This window comes from Gymnodraco acuticeps, unplaced genomic scaffold, assembly GCF_902827175.1.
Source record: "Gymnodraco acuticeps unplaced genomic scaffold, fGymAcu1.1, whole genome shotgun sequence".
NCBI lineage: Eukaryota > Metazoa > Chordata > Actinopteri > Perciformes > Bathydraconidae > Gymnodraco > Gymnodraco acuticeps.
In genome coordinates, this window is record NW_022990238.1 from 9,582,334 (window position 1) to 9,604,350 (window position 22,017).

General features: G+C 41.1%; 1 protein-coding gene across 2 annotated transcripts; it reads right to left on the bottom strand.

Moving 5' to 3' along the window:
* Window positions 1-115: 115 nt before the first annotated feature.
* On the bottom strand, window positions 116-21,965 carry aclya (ATP citrate lyase a). 2 transcript variants are annotated; one of them, XM_034220248.1, is made up of 28 exons: window positions 21,804-21,965; window positions 19,404-19,583; window positions 17,773-17,895; window positions 15,833-15,895; window positions 15,519-15,709; window positions 13,315-13,394; window positions 12,729-12,859; window positions 9,233-9,351; window positions 8,590-8,726; window positions 8,440-8,501; window positions 8,230-8,347; window positions 7,969-8,123; window positions 6,925-7,018; window positions 5,959-6,100; window positions 5,636-5,804; window positions 5,084-5,188; window positions 4,792-4,988; window positions 4,638-4,719; window positions 4,438-4,548; window positions 4,200-4,327; window positions 3,983-4,076; window positions 3,744-3,898; window positions 3,503-3,653; window positions 3,156-3,299; window positions 2,840-2,953; window positions 2,648-2,730; window positions 1,640-1,716; window positions 1,435-1,535 (listed from the first exon to the last, which is right to left on the bottom strand). In XM_034220248.1, exons 2-28 carry the CDS (start codon window positions 19,560-19,562, stop codon window positions 1,441-1,443), a joined length of 3,279 nt encoding a protein of 1,092 aa, XP_034076139.1. In that variant the 5' UTR covers window positions 19,563-19,583; window positions 21,804-21,965; the 3' UTR covers window positions 1,435-1,440. The 2 variants fall into 2 exon arrangements, with proteins under 2 accessions (XP_034076140.1, XP_034076139.1); XM_034220249.1 differs by lacking the exon at window positions 21,804-21,965 and having other exon boundaries at window positions 116-1,535; window positions 19,404-19,562.
* Between the last annotated feature and the right edge of the window lie 52 nt (window positions 21,966-22,017).

The following is a 22,017-nucleotide window of genomic DNA, read 5'->3' on the forward strand; positions in this document are numbered from 1 at the left end:
TTAGTAGTAATTCAATGTAATAAAGTGCTTATCAAACATAATTCCTTAAACCTGACACATGCGCTCACTTGCAAATGTTACACTATATTTGAAAGATAACACTGAACACACATTGTATTATTACATTAATGACATTTATTTTACTCAATTACACAGTTGTCAACTAACAACAAATCAGTACAGAGGCACATTCAGTTCACATTGAGAGAGTTAAGGACATACACTTTGCAACAACACTGTTGAGGTTATTAGTTGTCAGAAGATTTATTTGACTGTTTTGTTACATTCGTACTGGTGATGGCTGTCAAAGATTTTGTTTTGGACTATATGCATTTTGGGAGAATGTTTAATGTTCTTGTTTCAAAGAGAATTTAAGTTTTGTCCTGCACTCTAATGGTAATGAGCAGATTGTCTACATAAAGCTTCTTTCCAGATTGTAACATGATCATTATTTGACACTTAAAATATTAACAGAGAAGTTAACAATATTAATTCCCAAAAAGATGTGAAGACATAAAATAAATGATGGTATTTAACAGATAAAATAATTTGCTGTCCTATTAAAGTGCTGACATCAAAGTATTCTAAAGACTGATGTAAGTGTAATGGAGAAAAATAGTGAATATGATTATTTTCATTGTTAATTCCTCATAGAAAATCATATTATAAACACATCCTGGGGCTTTTGGCAACAATTCCCTAATCCACTCAACAACTTCAGAAAGAAAAACATTTTTATTTGTGTTATGACTAACACTCAACTTCCATTTAAACCACTTTAGAAAGTACTCCCAAATGTTCCACCAGCTGAGAGATCATTTTGCCTCCAAATGTCATAACACGGTCCCTTTGTCACAGCTTGATATTTTCGACTTCAAAAATATGTAAACAAAATAATAAAATAGCATAAACTACATCATTCTTGTACCATTTAATTTCACCGACAATACATCTATACATAAATAAAGCTCTGGTCTACAGTATTTGTTTCTATTACAGGTATTATTGCACTACATGTTCACCCCTTTGTGGCAAGATCATGATCTAATTGGCACGAGGAAGAGAGCTGCACAGAGACACAACAGTCTGTGAGACATGCTAGGTTAATACGACAATTATACATATTTGGGGAAAACAACATTACTTAAAAAGCCATGGATTATCCCCTTTTACTCCTTCACTTGATTTCTTTTAAAATCTCCCTCAGTTAGACCCTGACTTTGCTTTACTGGAGCTTCACAGTGTACCAGATTTTTCTAATATTCACAGAGCTGCAGCACCGACAGGTTCCCAAAACTAAAACATACTCTTCTTTTTAACATTTGCAATTTACAGCGATAGTAATATCTTCCCTATATAACGCCACTGTTTAGGGGTTAAGATCACGGTGTGGGCGGGGGATGAAGGTTTGGGTGACACTCTATGGTTTATACCCTCTGATTACATGGACATGTGTTCTGGCAGCACGTAGGAGATGTCATCCCAGGGGTGGCGGTACAGACCCTGCTTCAGCCTCTTCTGGTCCAGGTAGTGTCCTAAAGAGATACAAAGAGGAAGGATTATTGTCATACTGGGTAGAAGTCTTCAGAGCCTTACATACTGTGGCGTATCAATGTGTCTGCACACAGAAGTGACTCACCAATAAATCCCATGCTGCGCCCCAGGACAAAGATACCGTTCAGAGCTCCAATTTCCACAAACTCGTCAGCTTCATCCCTGTGGTGGGCATGATGGAAAACAGGGATAAGAGTGGATGCACTGAAAAGATTGTTAAATACAATATCGGCATAATACGTAAATCATAAGCGCATAAAAGTGCAGGATGACATGTTTAATTTATAGGAATACTTCCAGCATAAAATAATCATTTGCATATTAATAACCCACCCAATGTTACCTTGATTTCTTGAAGAAAACTAAAACACAAATTTAGGTAATTTTGGAGAAACCAGCTCGAGTGCGCTAGAATAAAAAAATACACAACCGGAAGAAATCTGCCACTTCCTTACAGAGCCCCTCCTCCAACACACACGAACGCGCACATGACCAATGAGGGCACGAGATAAGTTTGTGCACAGATGGAAGGCTGACAGGCAGTAAGGCCATCCAGTTATTTTAGCCTAAAATGATTGGTCGTGCTTTTTACAGTACTACGGCTTCCACAGATGAACATTTTTTCATGGATTTTTTCTCAAAGCACTTAAGATATTCATTGCTATCGGGATGTTAAGAGCATTCCATGGAATATAACAAAAAGTGTATCTTGAGCCGGTTTCTCAAACTTACCTACCCCACCTTTAAGTGTAGATGCATTATGGTATATCTTAATTTAAAAGAGACACAGGGTGCGTAATTGATTAAAAATCAAATGCAATGTTGGAATTAGGTGTCATTTTCTGTTTGGACAAATACTGTTTGATTTCTTGCTGTCCCTGCTTTGTTTTCACCTATTTATTATATGAAAGTAAAGAGTATTATTTAGTTAAAGCAAGAAAACAAGGATCTTATCTCCCACTACATGGCTCCAATATAAAAATGAAATTGGAATGCCTGTTTCTCAATTTTGTCTCAAATATAGTGAAGGTGTCCCTTTTTAAACAACTGTAACTGTAAAAAGACATAAAAATGTCCATATTTATTGGCTCACCTTGTAAAACCACCACAAGTCCTGAGCAGGTCCACAAAGGCCACACCAATGAAACCATCCACGTTCAGGATCAGGTTGGGTTTCTAAAACAACAAATAAACACACAGGGGGAAACAAACATGTAATTGAAAGATGTATCATGTGACTATTTAATAAAGGCTGTGATTGGCTAGAGGAAGTGATAAATCTTACTTTGGACGTGGTAATCTTCTCCACATCTAGAGCGTAGTCCAGCATCTGGGTGGAGGGGAAGTGCTTCTTCACAAAGTCCTTCAAGATCTGGACTCTCATGTCTGGATTGTTAATCTGAGCAAAAAACAGACAATTCCCTTTCAGTCGAAATCTTTATCCTCCATTCAATCTGGTTTCCCTCCCTCTCTACTTGTCCTTTACATTATATGTGTAGCCCCAACACTGGCAGTGTATTACACCCCTGTTCACTATGAAACACAATATTAAATCTAATTTTTCTACGTCTGATCAGGCGCTTCAGAGCCATTGGACTCACCGACTTTACTCTGTGTCCAATGCCCATGATCAGCTTGCCATCTTTTTTCATCTTGTTGACAAACTCCATGGGCAGCATGCCGCTGTCAAAAGCGTTGCTGAACTGCTTCGCTGCAGCATCCAAAGCACCCCCAAAGCGATCACCCTGAAAAGTGACAGACAGGAACAAAGAAATGCTCAGACTCAGCTTTTGCAGTACATGTTACAGAAGAGAGCTAGAAGTATTGCAAATAGAACTGCTCTGTACGGTTTTCTGTTCTGTTTTTTTACATGTGTATTTTGTTGTTCTATAAGTCTGTGAAAAACCGAACTAAACTAAAACATGAATGACAGGTGAAATGATCTTACGATGGTTAGAAGGCCGGAGGTGAGGCTGGAGATGAGGTCTTTGCCAGCTCGAGCACAGACGATTGTGTTGTGCGCTCCAGAAACAGCAGGGCCGTGATCAGCGGTCACCATCAAACACATCTCTATGAACTGGCAGGCATATCTGGGCAACCTGCACACGAAGGGATAAACAACAATGGTTTATGAGGTTTAAAGATTACTGAACTACAAAGAGTTAAGGTATAGAGGTTAACAGGCTGACCTCCTCTGGAACCAGAGAAGCCCCAGAGTTCCTCCCAGGCCTATTTCTGACTTGAAGACCTCAGTGATGGGCATGCCTGCGTAGATGAGCTCTTGACCTCTCTCATCACAGATGCTGGTCATGAAGGAAGCAGGCTTACGGATCAGTCCCAGCTCCTGCAGGGACATTTTAGTTTAGTCTTGCCCTCAACCAATCACCAATGATTCATAATGTTCAGGTGTGTTCAGAGGCGTACTTACTCGTGCCCAAGAGTAATCCATCGGCACAGTCGGGGGAGGCATCTCTTCGGCTGGCACGATAACCCCTTTGGCAACAAGGCCATCATAAACAGAACTGCATGGAATCAAAACACAAAGAAGGCCCAGGAATCAGGATTAAACAATACTAACAACATTTTTGTCAAACTGATTATTTATCTAAGCACTAAAGGAATAATAAAAGACAAAATGCACTGACGTGATGATCTCTCCCAGCTCATCAAAGCTCTTGGGGACGAAGGCACCGGCCTCCTTCAGAGCTTTGTTCTTAGCCGATGCTGTCTCAGAGGCCTGGTTAGCACAAGCTCCTGCGTGGCCAAACTGAACCTGAGGGGGAAAAGAAGCCAAATGGGTCAGAAATATAATAAAACCATTCCGTATGCCCTTGATCTATCTTTGTTCAAAGCACTGAAAGGCACCAGACGCTGCCCTCTCACCTCTGAGGAGAACATGGTCGCACAGGTGCCAATACACCAGGACACCACTGGCTTTGTGATCCTGCCCTGTTTGATACCCTGGCAGATCTTATATTCCTCTGTGCCTCCAATCTGTAGAGGGCAGAGACAGATTCAGGATGAAGCTAATCAAATACTGTTTCAAATCTGCAGGCAACAATGTGTGTGGATTTAATCCTCACCTCTCCCAGAACTACGATCATCTTTACTCCGGGGGTGTCTTGGTAGCGCAGAACATGATCAGTAAACACTGAGCCTGGGTATCTGGAGACAAGTAAAAGTGTAAAGAGCAACTCAAACAAGATCACATTCTGCGGATATAAGATAGTTACATACCTGTCCCCACCAATGGCTACGCCTTCAAAAACACCGTCGGTGGTGCGGGAAATTATGTTGTTGAGTTCATTGGACATGCCGCCTGAGCGGGACACGTAGGCCACGCTGCCCGGGCGGTACAGCTTGGAGGCCAGGATGTTATCCAGCATTCCTCCGGTGTTCCCGATCTTAAAACAGCCTGGCTTGATTCCTCCCACCTGAGAAACAACACAGACAGAGAGGTTTTATTGGTATGCTCAGATAGAATAACAAAGAGTGAAATTGTGATGAAAAAGAGTGAAGCAAGACTAACAGTTGCTGGTCCAATGATGTTAACACCCTTCTTATCTGCAGCCTTGATGATCTTCCTGGTGTGGGCTTCAGGGATTCCCTCAGCGATGATGGCAATGGTTTGAATCTGAAAGCAAGTCATTCAAAAAAGCTTAACTTCAAAGGTTTTATTTTTCACATACTGTACATAGCTACAGTGTATTTGTGCAATTAAAGTCTTCGGTCACAGGTTCCTTCAACAATGCAACATAAATATATATAAGACATAAAACAAATAAATAACTTAGCTGTTATCTGCCTTGCAGATGGTTACTCTGGTATAATTTAATGTTTTGGACCAGATAATAGAGAGAGATACAACAAATATAGAACTGCTTTCACATGAAATAGAGGATTTCTAACTACAATTTTTTTTTTTACAAAGGTATGTCATATTTCCGGCATAAAGGCACTAGTATGATGATGATGTAAAACTTAAAAAGTGCACTACTATATAATACTTAGTACGTTTAGAAACCTGATGGCCAGGTGGTAAAAAGTGTTCAAACTAAGTACGGGATGATGGTGCATTTACCTGAGGGTACTGCATGGTCTCCATAGTGCTATCAAAGGCCGAACGCAATGACGCAAAGTTGATGAGCACGTCCACGTCCGGGTGCTTCTTCATGGCATCACTCATGTTCTTATAGACAGGGAGGAGGATCTCTTTATGGCCCCAATAGTACTTCTGTTTGTGGTCTCCACTGAAAGGCAGCCATGCAGAAAAGCATTTGTCACACAGTGAAAGGACACAGTTTCTTAAAGAGATTTTTATTATTTTAAATAACTCCTCAGCATTTACACTGCCAGCTCCACAAAGTGAACACACACTAAAGAGGAAGGACGGAGCACACTCACGTGAACGGGTAGACCATGGCGGCGACGGATGGCTCTTCTCTGGAGCAGACATAGTCAAAGTCCAGCATGCCTTGCACCGCCCGAGTCTGCATACCCCACACAATGGACTTGGTGTGTTTGCTGAAGAGGGAAGTTGCCTTGGCTACAGGGAGAGAGAGCCGTCACATACTGTGTGCATGCATTTACAAAACCTCTTATAAAGTTTGAGTAATCTATATTTCACATGGGCATTAAAGGGGCAGGTGAACATGAAATGAATGAGGTTAAAATAATTACACTTTTACTTTTTTTACAAAGGGCCACGACACCTTTTTGGCCATAAATAATATTATAAGGTTGAAAGAAAAAGTCTCTCATTAACTTCAATCCTACAGAGGGATTGTAAATCTAAATAATTTGCCTAATTAAGTTTTAAATATTCAGAGCAAATAACAAAGACATGTTGATCTTAAAGATGTACAGACAGGGCCGTCCCTGCCCAACTTGTGTCCCCACGCAAAGTTATGCGATGAGGCCCCCTGTGTCGAGAGCGTCAACGGGGGGGTGATAGTGGAGCACGCGCCGGAGCCTCGCAGCGGCGAAACTGTGGCGCGCTTACAGTAATTGCGCCGCATAAGAGCATAGAGGTGCGCCGCATTTGCGCTACGGATGAGGCGCCCTCTGCAAGATGAGGCCCCCTCCGCGAGGTGAGGCCCCATCTGCATGTAAGGAGGGGCGGCCCTGTGTACAGGAATAGATGTGTATGTGTGCTAATATATATCAGTACACCGAAGCTCCATTTTAGTGAGTGTGGATTGCACTCCTTTTCCTGCCCAAAGGGGGAGCTAGCATACCTGAACTCTGTCATGCATCACAAGGCTATTCCAGCTGTGCAGTCATACATAAGAACTCATCAAAGCCTCAGCCTTCCCAGTGTGCATTTGTGTGTGTGTGAGTCTGAGTGAGTGTGGGTGAGTGTTTTCTCACCGATGGGAGCTCCAGCTTTGGCCTTCTTGGATGGTGAGTCCTCAACTTTGGCTTTGTTGTCAGAGAAAGAAGCAGTTCTGCTGGATGCTGGGGTCTGGACACGACACAATAAAGGATCAATTCATTTTGTATTCTGCCCTGCATATTTAAAAAACATTTGTGCTAATAGGGACAGCTCTACTGAGAACTGATCTGCTTTAACTGTAAATACTGGCAGTGATCCTTTATATTTTAGGAGATTGATGTCATCTGCGCACAGTTACACAACGAGTCTTAGTTTAATTTATTTATGCATCGCCCACTTAAGAAAGCTAACTGGATGTCAGTGCTTTAAGCTTTAGAGTGGACACTTTTATTTGAATCAAAAGCTTTTAGAAAGAATTGTCATATAATTTAATAAAAAATATTTTTGCTATTACTTTTATTTTGTAATAATCATATGTTTTGTTGTTATAAAGTATATTGTAGTACAATGCAAAGTTTTAAATATGCATTTCTTATTTCTTACAATGTGCTCTATGTTTAAATATATTTATATCCTTGAATGAGAGCGAGTGTAATCTAACCTAATTCCCCCACGGAAGTATTTTTGGTTCCGATTCTTATATAGTATAATATTAAATCTTCAATTTTTAGTATTCTTCCTACCTCTACATTTGAAGCAAACAGTGCACACATGTGTAGCCGTTTGCAGAAACACACACTCACTTTACTGAAAGCCTACGCACTGCAAAGTCTTAATGGATCCCTCGGGGCGGTGCAGTGCGTTACTGACTGCAGTCTCACGACTCCTGAGTGAGAGGAGTCCACCATGCACTTCAATGCTTTTATAGAAAAGAGCCTTCAGGGTTCTGATAATCTGGTTCACTAAAAGGGCAAGACAATAACTGAAACACAGGCTGAGGTATTCAAGTATTTTTCCCACTCTGCCTTTAAACTTTACCACACTATTCGGCGGGGTTGACGATGTGAATTCACTACACAGTGAGCTGGAACAACATCACCACAGCCAATTTGTCTCTGTGGAGTCACTATTTGTCATACCCCGGGGCTGCCGCTGGAGTTGAGAAGGAAGTTGGCCGTGTGGGCAGCGGCAGGAGGCTGGTTGGGGATTGCCCGGTGGCCCAGCGCCATGCCGACAATGGCAGTCATGTGAGTTTCTGTGCCAAAGACATGGAGAGGGATCCCAGTGGTCTTGCCTGAGGAGAGCAGGTAGAGGGAAATAAATTAAGGTGCATTGAAATGAGCAGGTGCTTGCGGATAAAACTGCCCTCAAGAAGTGTGTTTAAATAATGTGAAACATACCAACTTCTCCCATCACTCTGAGACCTTCCTGGTAGTTGGGGCCCCCCCGGCGGACAAAGATGGTGACCTCATGCTCCTTCAGTGGCACCTGATAGTCTCTGATGGCTCGGACAATCCCCTAGAAAAGATAAGAACATGCTCTGTGAAAAACTTTATATTTAAGTTTAGCATTTAGGTTAGCATATAATTGACAAGAATTTGATACTTTACCTTAAAAGTTGCTGCAACATTTGTGAAGTTTGCAATGCTTCCCCCAATGATCAAAACCTTTCCTAGAAAACATCATTATAAAAACAGTATTTTAGGGGATATTACCACTTCGAGTGCACACAGAAAGTTTAGCTGGATCTGTTTTCTTACCGTCAGGGTGCTTCTCTCTTGTCATCAGGGACAGGATGGTCTTGGCGTAGTCGTAGGTCTGCTGTTCACTTGGTGCTCCTGAATACTCCCCGTAGTTAGCCAGCTCGTTGACGCCTCCCAGGTCACAGATTGTGTCACTAGGAGAGGTTTACATTAGTCAACCACACGAAAAGCAACAGCTGTTTGTGTCCAAAGCTGGCACAATTATACAGACATTTATAAGACAGCAACTTAACTTTAGCACTAAGCTTAAGATACACTTAGACACTTAATGCACTTTTTTGCATCAGTTATAAATGAATAATGTAGTGTAAACAGACACAACTTAACAGTGCACAGAGGGAATAATTAGTCATGGCTGATGTGTCTGCGTGTCACGCTTCACACCTCCAACAGACGGTGGAGTGAGGCAGACACAGCTCATTCCTCCAGACTCTCACCAAAATGTAAACATCTGAGAATCAACTTCAGCAGGCAGCTGAAGTCTGAGCATAAACTCAATTATGCGTAGTATAATCAATGTAATTAGGAAAAAGTCAAGGGACAATTTAAGCAAACAGAGGAAAACATCCAAGTGGATTATTTCAGATAAATGGCTACTGCGTCCTATTTATTCAGGCTTTGCTTTAAGTAGTGTGGGTACCTGTACACCACCGAGGCGCCCCCCCCTGCCACCATGGTCCAGATCCTGCCTCGGGGGTTGAGCAGGGTCAGTTTAAGGCTGGCACCACTCTTTGCATCAAGGTCCGCAATGTAGGCCTCCTGTAAAAGTACAAGAAAAAAGGTTATAAAAATGCCTTAGTACAGTACTAAAATATTTTTATATTTAAGATAAGCCATTCCATTTAAGGCTCTGTTATTCTTCTGCTCCACCACATCTTAGAGAGCAATATTGTAGGCCTACTTACTGACTGGTTTAATACGGAGCTCCTAAAGGGACATGAAAAAAAAAAAAAAGACAGAGAAATAAATAAAACAGTCGGGATAACGGGTTAGGGCTGTAGAGCTATTTGTTTAAGCTCTAACCCGATGAAGTTCGAAATATATCTAAAAAACTTCTAAACTTTTTTTTTTTCTCTCTCTTTTTTTTCCATGTCCCTTTGCAGTGCTTCTCAAAGTGTGGTCCGCGGACCACTGGTGGTCCGTGAGCGCCCCCTAGTGGTCCGTGAGTATATTGGTAACATTTCACATTTGAAATAAATACATTTATTTAAGTTGTTCGCACTCTCGCGGGAATATCTCCGCAATGGAACGAGCTTAAGTTTAACTTTCGATTGCATGATATAGCCCAGATAAGCACCTTCATCACACATGTTGCCACTTGTTTGTACAATTTTCAGGCGATTTGTAAAAAACGATGTGTTTTTGGATATTTGTGGAGTTAGGTGGTCCGCGAGTGTTTTTTTATTGGTTAAGTGGTCCTTGGTATGAAAAAGTTTGAGAAACACTGCTTTAGGGGCTCCGTATGTTTACACTGTAGTATTACTACTTTTAATTCAGAAAAATACCTGAGTACATCTTCCACCTCAGAGCATAAGTGGTCTATTTGACCATAGTTAGTTTCTTGTGCCTGCATTGATTAAATGAAAATATTGTGAAAAATATTAAGAGTGGATGTGATGTGCTTCAGTGGTTGTTTGTGCCAGTCAGGGCCACAGCTGGTGGCTGAGTGTAAAGAAGGCTCCCAATCAAAGGCCCACGCTGTCCCTCGTCTCCACCCCAGCCCAATTAGACGAGCCCGTCTGGTACACAGCGTCTGTCTCTGAGGAGCTCCTACATGCATCTGCCAAACATATATTAAATTGAGCCCTGTCATGCAGGTGAATCAGATGTTCTTCAAGAGTAAACATAATATATCAAATACCTTCACAAAAACAAGTCTTTGTTACAATAAGCCTACATTCTAAAAAGCAAAACAATTAACCTGTTAAGCCCCGAGCCTGTTTTTCAGGTCTCAGGCTCGAAAATGACATTCCCAGAACAAATGACCATATCTTCCCTTCTAAAAGGGTTACATTAATAATCTTTTTTCTCAAAGCAAGGTTACATCTGTGAGTTGAATGTAGAAGTGTCAGCATCAATATAGATCTTTTTATTTTAAAGTAAATTCAGATTGAACACAGTAAAAAAATGTAAATGATTGTGTCGGTCCAAAAAAAAAATTACTTAGTGAAAACCACCCTTGAATGACGGGATGGTAGACTAAAAGCTTTAGGAATCCAAACCACAACATATAATAAGTACCCTGTATCAATATTGATGCAAAACAAGTGAAATGTGATCTTTTTAGAGAGATTTAGCACAAAAAAACACTTCTGGGGTCATTTGGGTGGATTTTCCATATCTCTGGCCCCCCTTGGTCGATTTTGATGATTGACATATTTTTCTAACCGTCAGAGCCAATGGAATCAAGGGGAACTCCCACATACACACATTACCAAATAAGGAGTGAGAGTGACGCATAGCCAAAACCGGAAGCTGCGATAACTCTGGTAGCTACCATTAGCAGCTAACTTTTACTCTCCGATTTTTACATAAAATGGAATTATGGATTATAAATAATTTTTTCAAAGTGACAGACACATTCAATTAACCTGCGTTTTTTCTCGTTTTAATGCCATTGAACACGACTTTTGATCAGAATAACCGCTAAGGTGAGACGATGGCCCCTTTTTTCCTCCGTAATGCTACGTGTTGTGATGTCTGTGTTTGCTTCCCCTGTCGCGAGTTCTGATCACTCAGTGATGATACTATACCTATATAATCTGTGGAGTCTCAGCTTTAATCGGATATCTTGTATGTGAAGTTACGATAAGTAATAATGGTATCTTTATCTTGAGTTCTGTGCCAAAGTACGTTAGCATTTTTCGCTCAGGGGTCATTTAGATGCTTCTTATGAGACTTGTGTTTTGTTTTGGTAAAAATGGTTTGTATCGTCAGTTAGCTGAGATTCTTCCCGTTAATCTGGTATAACACATTAATAGGTTTTTAAATATTAAGATGCCCTGAGACACAGAAAAAAAGGGCCCAAAGGGGTCTTTGGGGCTTAACAGGTTCACCACAAAGCTCTATTCCAAACAGGCATCTCATAGATGATGACATTGAAACATGACGCCATTACATTATTTATCAAGTTTTTACACGCAGGTCTCTGCCCAGACGACCTTTACTTGGAAATGTCTCCACGTCTTCATAGCTCTCCAGAATGAGTCATAAAGGCTGATTAATGGTTGTGTGTTGTTACTGCCCTTCCTCATTAACTCCAGCTGGGATAGGGTCACATGTGGCGAGTTACCTCACCTCTCTTAAGACTGACACATAAGTAATTAATCCACTCATTATATGGGAGGGAAACTACTTCAGTCATAAATTAGCCAATTCATTTATTGAAGATATTGTAAATACTCCAATCCAAATGTTTTGGTCACCTCTAGTATTTGTAATTTTCACAATTTCAAATCCTACTCAACACCTCATACAGTTTCATCTCCCTCATTGGAGAACCACAGCAGCCTAATGATGCGGACAGCGAGTGTGGAAACATAAATCAAATCAGCCAGACCTTTGATTAGAAATGGTCTATCGACACATTACATTTCATTTAGCTGACGCTTTTTATCCAAAGCGACTTACAATGACCAATTACAGGGACATTCTCCCTGGAGTAATTAAGGGCTAAGTGCCTTACTCAAGGGCACACTAGTGGTGGTGTTCCAGACGGGATTTGAACTCACAACCTTCCGATCTTCAGCCCGCCTCACTATCCATTAGACCACCACTACCCCGTTTGACACGTTTACATAGTTTTTTTTCCACTTATTCTACTGTATTTACAAGTTGTTCTATAACTTTGTATTTCTATAATACATTTCTTCACACTAATTAACTGCTCTTACCTTCATTATATAGCATACAATTATATTTATTGTTTTATTGTCTTGTGTTCATTTATCTCGAGTAGCTGAATAGTTTTGGTCTTGGCCCTCAGGTCCGTCTTATGATTGGCTTGTGGTTCATCTGTGAAGCACTTTGAACTGCACTAAGCTGTATGAAAAGTGCTGTTCAGAAAAAGTTGAATTAATTTACTGACAGACGAATGTGATGCATTCCTAGCTCTGTATCTCCGATGCCTTCCTCACCTCAGGATAGGCCTCCCTGCCGAAGGGGGGGGGGAACTCCACGTCGCCCCACTTGGCCTTGCAGAGATAGTCCGCTGTGGCATCGATCTTGGCTGCCATGTCCAGCACGTAAACTCCATCTTTTGTTACCACTGAGAGAAGAGGGGAACAACAATAGTGTTGAGATCTATACTCCTACAAGGTTTACGAGCACCCACCTGCTGAGTTTCATTATGTTTGCACCACGCTCGGGCGCAGGTGACCACCACCTTCCTCCTGTCCCTGCAGGAGGTGGAAGGAAAGTGAAGATGGGGGTGGTTGGAGTGAAATCAAAGCAACCCCCGCTACTTCCACAGGAACAGCTGCCAGAGGGCACGTACTGCTGCCCAATTACTCCATTAAAAATAAACACACGCTGCCTTCATCAAACAGATGCATGCATGAATTACTGGTTTCCTCCCTCAGTGTTAAAAATGTTGGTTTCCAGATAATGTTTTATTATGCATTGATGTTTTCATCTTCAATTTCCGTTTGATGTCCCCCTTTCATAATCTGATCATATATTTATGAACCTGTGTTGGAATAAAAACAGAGCAAAGAAACGTACCCAGTGGATTGATCTCCAGGTAGGTGAAGAACAGATCCTCGTACAGGTTGAAGAGCCCCACGATGAAGCTGGCCAGCACTCTGCAGAGAGACAGTCAACACATGACACTCAGCTTCTGATTGGTTTCTGCAGCACCAGAATATACAGTGATTCAATCATGTCACAAAATAAAGAGGGGTTTATTATCCAACTACATCAGAATAAATGTCATAATCAATCTATAGAGAAACATTAATCTGCAACTTTTATAATAACAGACTACTCATTTGAATCAGTTTTAAGCAAAAGGGTAAACATTTGCTGGTATCAGCTTAAACGTTTATTACAATTTGTGGACAAAACTATTTTTTAATCAGTATAATCATTTTTAGATTTATAGGCAAATTATATAATCAGTAGTTGTCGCCCTTAATGTGTAAGATCACTTTAGCCTAGAAGAAAATAAAACATTTAATTATAAACTAAACCGACAAATGTCCATTTAATTATCTTCCAACTTATCTACTAAACATTGACAGTATTCCAATGGGAAACTGAAAAAACAAATTCACTGTTTTTGTTTACGTTCATCATATATTTATATTATAAATAGTTAATTAAAACATAATCAACCCCAAAGCCATCTTTCAAAAACCGTATATATATATAATTTAATGTGTATAGTCTTATTTTGCCTATACATTTTTGACTATTAGCAAACTGTTGTTGTTCTAAGATTTCCCTACAACAGAGTAAAGATAAAGTCAAAGCATTTAATATTTGAATCTTTAATACTGGGTGCTGCAATAAAATGTTCCTGTAGAACATATTCCTGGTCGATAAAAAATAAACCAAAAACAATTTAATATATCATTTCCACATAATTCAAACCATGACAAACTGCAGGCAATATCATTGACAGATTGCTTGAGCTCGACAGGAAACAGTCCACCTTTAAATGTGCTTTCTGCGGAGAAGGAAAAATCTAATTTACTTCCTCCTTCACATGTCAAGACAGAGCAGTGAGGAGTGGGGGGGTTGCTGGAGGAGGAAGTGGGGGGCAGTGTTTTGCTCTCCTGCCTGTCAGTTATGAAGGCAGCTCTGAGCCTGTTGTCAGGACTGTGACCGGCCCGTGGGGGCCGACTGGGACTGAAGCCCCCCCGAGTGACTCAGCTTCACGTGTCTGGGTCTGATGGGGGGGGGGGGGGGGCAGGAAAACCGCTAGAGTGCCACTCTTGTTTTCATTTCAGAGAGTCTGGGGGTGGGGGGGTGAGCGGGGGTTGGCAGGGAGATTTTTGGGTCAGCTTCCTCAATGTCAGCCAAGACAGTGAGTCTGTCCACAATCTGCTGGAGAGATGGATAGGGTCTGAGGTGGGGGGGGGGGGGGGCAATGTACTGTAGCCATCACAATAACAGGGACGTGCTCTGAATGTGGCTGTAGCGTAAAGAGGCTGGGGGTGGGGGCTGATCGAAAAGAAGGCAGGGCAGAGGGGAGTTTGTCATTTGTCTAATGGAAACCATCCATCTCCTCCTGCACCCCCACATTTATTGGCAATATCAAAGTGCTTTCTATTATTATATTTCTGTCGTGCTTTGGTTTTTCTGTCCATTCAAATGTATAAGGAAAAAATCCACCTTGTTTTGTTATTTGGTTTCAAGCTACTTAAACACATCTGTAGTGAGTTAGAAGCTTAAAGATTGTTTGGGCTTTGGGAACACAGGGTTGAAATGAATCTAACCTGGAATTTGTGACTTCAAATCTAAAAACTGTTTGCAGAAATGAACTTGGTCAATTAACTGCATTTGGAGAAAGCCAAATGCATGATTGTGCTTCTAATTTTATACAAAAGCCAAATGATTTTACTTAAAACTATTTAGTATTATAGCTTCTTTAATTAGATATTTTTTGAAATGTTAGAATTAGTTATTGGTTTAACTGTAGGGCCAGTTTTTTAATCACTAGTCTGTGTTTATGAATCATTTTAAAGAGCTCTATCTCAACCTTACCATATGATACAAAAACTATAGCATCAAACATTGCCAGTGTAGAATAAATACATATACATCTCTGACACAGTAACACTGTACACTTCAGGCTTTTGTCCTGCATTATATTCCACTATTGTCAACATTGTATCCACTCAATGTTTGTCTTTTACTCTCCATTATTGACAAAATGCACAAGTGTTTGCATATGCACTGCCAACTGTTTCCAAGTTACTCACGCTTTATTGTCGTTGGGGACGTGAGTCAGCAGCTCCTTCTTCACAGAGTCTTCACTGATCTTTTCATCCACCCCAATTAGCAGCTTCTTCGCCTTGGCATCCACATCCCCCACGTCCACCCCCCCCTCATGGTGAAACAGGATGTAGTCCCCCTCCCGGCTGGCGTAGATGCAAACATAGAACTCCTCTTCCTGAATAATGAAAAACAGTCCTCAATAAATGAGAATCTTTTTGAACCAACATCTTGTATAATCACTGCTTCTAGTCTAGTTGTGATTTGGACAGATGTAGAGTAGGTGTAATGACGGCTTTACCTGCTTATGGGCGACAAACGGCTCAATAAGGAAGTTCTTCAGAACGCCCTTGGCTTTTCCCACCTGAGGATCACAAAAAAATATATAGGAGATAAAATGCTTAGTAGATAAAAGAAACAGGCGCTAACAATGCATATCATGAACTCACTGATCTTCAGATTACTGGACAGAAGGGATGAAAGGGATATTAAAGCAAAATGATTAAAGTGGGCCAATTAACGTTTCAGAAGAGGAAAGGAGACAGGTGGAGAAGGAGTAGAAAGAAAATGTCATGTAATGGTCTCAGCAAAGCCACAGCTCATTTGGCGAGGCTGTCATGGTTCCTCTGTTAAAGGCCAACGGCACAAAGTAACCAGGCAGCCGCTGAGAGCAGCCAGCCGGACAGAACAGAGCAAAAAGAATTAAAAGGGCAGAGAGGGAGTTGCCATTTTGAAGTGTCCGAATAAAAAGGTTTTTGATAATAGGCAGAAGAAAAGAGAAAGACGATCTGATTGAAAAACCCACAAGGGGGCTGAGGCCGATTCAGATAAATAAACTGACACCTCCGTTACCGCCTCACATAGGAACAGAAAGCGGTTTGTTTGTGAATGCAATTTGTGTATGAATGATTCAATTTAACCACTTGTGCACACAAAATATGGATTATTTATAAAGATACAAATTATGGGCAACTGCAGCTTGAAGTGGACAACCCGAAATCTCTCACAACGACTTTTTTGTCGACACATCTGACAGAGCTTGATCTATTGAAGAAAAGCTCAGAGGCCAGACAAGTTAATTATATACAAAGGACAACTAACCTGAAATGAAGATTAATTATACATTTATAAGGAAAAAACAGATAAAGAAAAATCAACCCTCCTAAACCCTCCTTTTTATTTCTTTACCCTCTTAAAAGGACACTTACTCCTATGGCTCCCCAACACTTGAATACACAATCACAATATTATTTTTTAATTGAATACTATTAAGAAACGTAGCTTTCTTACCTATTATAAGACTAGTATGTCTGCATTTGTCAGCAATGTACGATGCTAATACATCTGCATAATTACTCTTACTCTTTATATGTATATATACTCTTAAGAGCACGATAAAGATACAAGCTGAAATACTGCCCACTTTACAGTTATAGCTTCATTTATTCTTGTTTACTGCCACTAGCAGCAGCTGACAGTTTCATCTCATCTGTGAAGAGATCTTCTCCACACACACACACACACACACACACACACACACACACACACACACACACACACACACACACACACACACACACACACACACACACACACACACACACACACACACACACACACACACACACACACACACACACACACACACACACACACACACACACACACACACACACACACACACACACACACACACACACACACACACACACACACACACACACACACACACACACACACACACACACACACACACACACACACACACACACACACACACACACACACACACCACACACACAACACACACACAACAACACACACACAACACACACACACACACACACAACACACAACACACACACACACACACCACACACACCACACACACACACAACAGACACAGACACAGACACAGACAGAGAGAGCTTGCTTCTTGGTTTATGAGGCACAGCAGCTACTCCTGGTCCACAGTAATGGTATCTTGTATATTGTGTTGTGCTGACTGGGTAGATAGACTGACTGTTTATTGACAATTGACTGCATTGATTTAAAGCTAGTGGACTGATCACGTGAACCCCTCATAAAACTGGGCACAGTTAGAAACATAGAACAGGAAGGGGGTGAAGGAAGGGGCAAGAGGAGGATGGTCTGACTGAAGCTCAGGGATAATATTGATTGAAGGAGTGTTCAATAAAGTGCACTCTCTCAAACATTGGGGGAGGGAGGGGGGTGACGTACTGTCGTCTCTCTCATGAGGCGGGTCTTCAGCCACTCTCTGACGCCGCTCAGATCCAGGTTCACGCCGACCAGCCCCAGCTTCCCTCGACGCTTGATCAGCTGGTCCGGCTTCACCACCAGCCTCTGCAGGAGGAAGATAAACAATGTTTAGTTTCACCAACCTTCAAACTGACGATTTCTTTCACTGAAATAAATATTTTAAAGGACTGCATTTGGTTTGAGATATGATGTATCAAACAGCTCTGTAGCATTTACACCCTGACAGAATATTGATCTGTTGAAAGCAACAAGCTGACATCCAATTAATTCAAACCTCGTAAAACTGTCAAGTAATGTAAATTACCTCTCACATAGACACTGCTCTGGATTCGTTTTCTTTAGATTCAGATAGCTGAAATGAGTAGTAACATTTAAAACCTGCACATATTTTTGATTCATGATAATAATCCAGATTTACTTTCTAAAATGTCAAAATGTCTTAAATGTGAATTGCTGCCTTTTCTATAATAGTCAATTGAGTTTTTACGTTTTGGATTCTTGTCATAATGAACCTACTGTGTGAAGTTGTCCACTTTGGCTTTTGGAAATTGTGATGGGCATTTGTGAATGTTTTTTTTTGTACCATTTATTAAGCAGTGATTTAGATGTTTTAATCAATACAAACATATTATAGTTAGAGCCTTATCCAACAACTGACACATAAAAAACACAAAACAGGAATATAGCACGGGAGTGTGTTCCATAACCGACTCTCTACATCTTGACTTCAAACATGTGACGGCAGATGTTTACTGATTCTGTGATGCATCAACAAATTCAAGATTCCATAACAATATTTGTTATTTTCACCTGAAGAGTGAGGTGGGATCTCTCCCTTCTGACGCAAATGCAAAACCTAACCCCCACCGACTGAGCCTGCTTCCTCTCAGTTGCGAGACAGATAAAGAGAATGACTTATGACAGCGGACCATTAGTATCTGGGCGCTCGCCAGAGAGCAAAGTAAGAGGGTGAAAGTTAATGTGATTTCCTAATCAATCCTAACTGCAGCACATATCTCCTCCTCAGACCTTGCAGATAAAAATCCTTCAGCCGGTATGGAGACACAGGGGGAGAATGTCATCTTACCCTGCAGGATGAGTCACGACGTCATTCAATTAACTCCTATTAGAGCCTGTCTATCTGCTGGTGCTTCGCTATGAGGAACAGAGAGTTGATCTGAAAGCAGGGCGACCTGGAGAACATTTTTTTACAAGAAATGATACCCTTGCTGAACCTTGACCTCCCTTTACTCTGCAAGTGAGAAACATTGTTTACCTATAAAGAATGGAAGACAAAAGAGCATTTCTCTGCTGTGTACACTTCTGTTTAATGCTTCATTTCAAATCCAATTGCTTGGTTGCTCTTCTGTCGGAGACGTCAGCTAACAAGCATCAGGAGAGCACTCTGCTGCAGCCTAAGTAATTGTCTCCATAAAGGGAAGATCATTTTCTGTGCCAGATGAAGTGGCTGCGCTATAGGCTTTTTAAAAAGGCTATAGATAGGAGATAACAACTTGTCTGCTCACTCAGCTTAAGAAAATCTAACGTCATGATCCACCTTCAGTTTCGTCAAACTGGTTCCTCTGCCTCACCTCTGTGAGCAGCCATGGGTGCTCCTTTGCCAGCTGGTCAAAGTCGGTCTCTGCCTTCACGTTGGCATATCGGAATCTGTTCTGGACGGCTGCCGATGTGCAGATGTGTTTGTAGAGGAACTCTTTTCCCGTCTGCTCGGAGATGGCTTTTGCCGACATGACTGCTGAGGCTAGACTGGCCTGAGAGGAGGAAGATGGACACAGAGAGATAGATTGGGAGATATACACATTAGCAGTGAGATGGATGAATACAGATAAATAGACATGGGGACATGGAGGGAACCGGAAAAGCAGACAAAGAAAATGGAGAAATTGAAAGAGAGGGTTTCTATTGTTTGGCTTTCTGAATTAATCCCCTTTATGAATGAGGAAAAGAAACCTGCTTGACATCCTCTGCTGTCAGATCAGTCAGAAAGGCTCTGGTAAGCAGGTGAAAGACAGCCTTGTTATTTGTATTTTCCATGAACAGCCTTCCGTAATGCTGTTTAACTGCACAGAATTAAGAGAGACTGCTAGAAAATCTGATGTGAAGTGCAGGACTCCTGTCTTTTTGCAGTCACATTGTTTATTAAGTGTGCTGAAACCAGCAAGACACAGACAGTGAAGTCAGGGAAGCTGAAGGCAGCACGATAAGCCTTGGTTTGTTTGACCTGCACACTTGTGAGGTAATGGGCAATTATTTGCTACTCAAACAATCAGGCTCCTACTGGAGAGATTACACAGAGAAGGAACAAGACTCTCACAATAATATACACAAGTAACAGGCTGATCAGATGTGAATGTTTATTAGCAGCACAGACCTGACATTTATTGTGCCGGAAGTAAAGTATGAAATTAAATTGTAATAGCATCCATAAATGTTATGACAAGAGGGAGGAGTTGTGACCTTTACACTTTGGCCTCAAGCTTCTCTCAAGGTAATCTCAAGAAGTGGTGAAACACACAGCTCACAACAGGACGATTTAAAACAGGGATTTGACATCATTATTCCCTCGAGGATACACCAATACAGCAAATATTATTATCAGAGCAAAGTCATGAAAAAAGGTGAAGAATTCCACCAATGCCAACTCCCATTAAAACAATAATATAGATTCAAAACGTAAACAAATCCTCATCTCTCTCTTGAAGTAGCGCATATGACGCAGCATGGAATAATTTTTCTTCAATGACGATCGGGAAAAAATAGAAAAATCGATTTTTGTGTGTTATTTAGAATGACATCACAACAATATGGTGCTGTCCAAAGGATTGCTACGCCACTGAACCTCTCCCAGATGTTTGCTGTTGCCTTTTTACATCAATCTTTAAATCAATTCATCAATTTGTATCCATACCCAAAGCGTTTAGTTTTCTAATGGTAGACTCAAACTGATAGAAGTGTTGTTAGATTTAAGAAAAGGTTTTTTGGCAGGGTCAATTGAATGCAACAGTATCTGTTTTTTGCTGCAGCACCTGCTTTTATCTATACTCCAACGGATCCCTCTGAGGCAAATAATATCACTCCTTGCAGTAAATGTACATCAGTATTGAAGAAAGTTGCGTATTAAGGCTATAACACAATGAGGCTTTATTACAATCTCTCCTAAATCAAAGCTTAACTCTATCATGTAACCTTGGCAGGATGGCTCTATGGTTCATTAGGCTGAGTGCTCTGGTGTCGTCCCAAACACTGCGGCCCTGGCAGCTATTCCTTCAATGGATTAATGGGACTGTCCTGGTCCTTACTATTGATCTTCCTTGTCCCTGAGTCACCAAGAACATGGTTTTTCCAAAGCTCATCCAGGGACAATATATAACATCCACTTTCTCTGTGCAACTGACCTGTCAAATGTATTGAATGTTACTGCTTCACACCAGCAATAACTGATTCAGATGATGCACAATAACATTGAAAATGATGTAGGGGGTGATGGATGGGATGGGTTGGAGGGGGGGGGGGGGGGGGGGGGGCTATATGAAGGCACAGCTCTAAATCAGGACAAGTGCACACTACAGCAAAAACAAACAGACAGGGAGGTAAACAAATTCAAGTGAAGCTTATATATTCACTCAAGACTCACGTACTAACACAAATTCTGTTTGACTTTTTAACGGTTTAAGATCCCAGAGAGAGAGGATTCAGACAACTCTTTCATTGATTAACGAACCGGCCAGACAGCAATGATTTTTTTTATATATTTGTGTGGCAAATATCCACATCACCATTCAACACGTTTAGTGATGATGACTATAACTTCTTCTTCATCATCTGTTTAAGCAGGAGAGCTGCTGGGTTTGACAGAGCAGTTCAACTTGTTTTACACTACGTGTCAGATACAGAAAGAGACAGTGAAAGAGGGACAGGTAATGAAAAAAAGTGAATTAAATGGTTATTTTTAATAACAATAAGTTATTTACCTTGTCTTTTTCTTCCTTAGACGACTCTGGAAGTATGTTGCAGTTATAAGGCGGAATTTATCGGCAGTGCTGATTCACTGTGGATACCAGAGGTACCGGAGAGCAGCGCTTTCTGGGAGTTTTGTCTCCGTCGCCCATCTGCCGATAGGCTTGTCTGATGTTTCCTGGTTTATGATTGGTTTAATCCACACCATGCTCTATTGATGCCTTCAGG

Coding starts and splice junctions, on each gene's coding strand:
- aclya (XM_034220249.1), bottom strand. CDS start 19,562: ATGTCGGCAAAAGCCATCTCCGAGCAGACGGGAAAAGAGTTCCTCTAC. Junction 8,124..8,229: donor CAGAGTGATGGGAGAAGTTG/GTATGTTTCACA, acceptor TGCTCTCCTCAG/GCAAGACCACTGGGATCCCT. Junction 4,720..4,791: donor GTAGCCATTGGTGGGGACAG/GTATGTAACTAT, acceptor ACTTGTCTCCAG/ATACCCAGGCTCAGTGTTTA.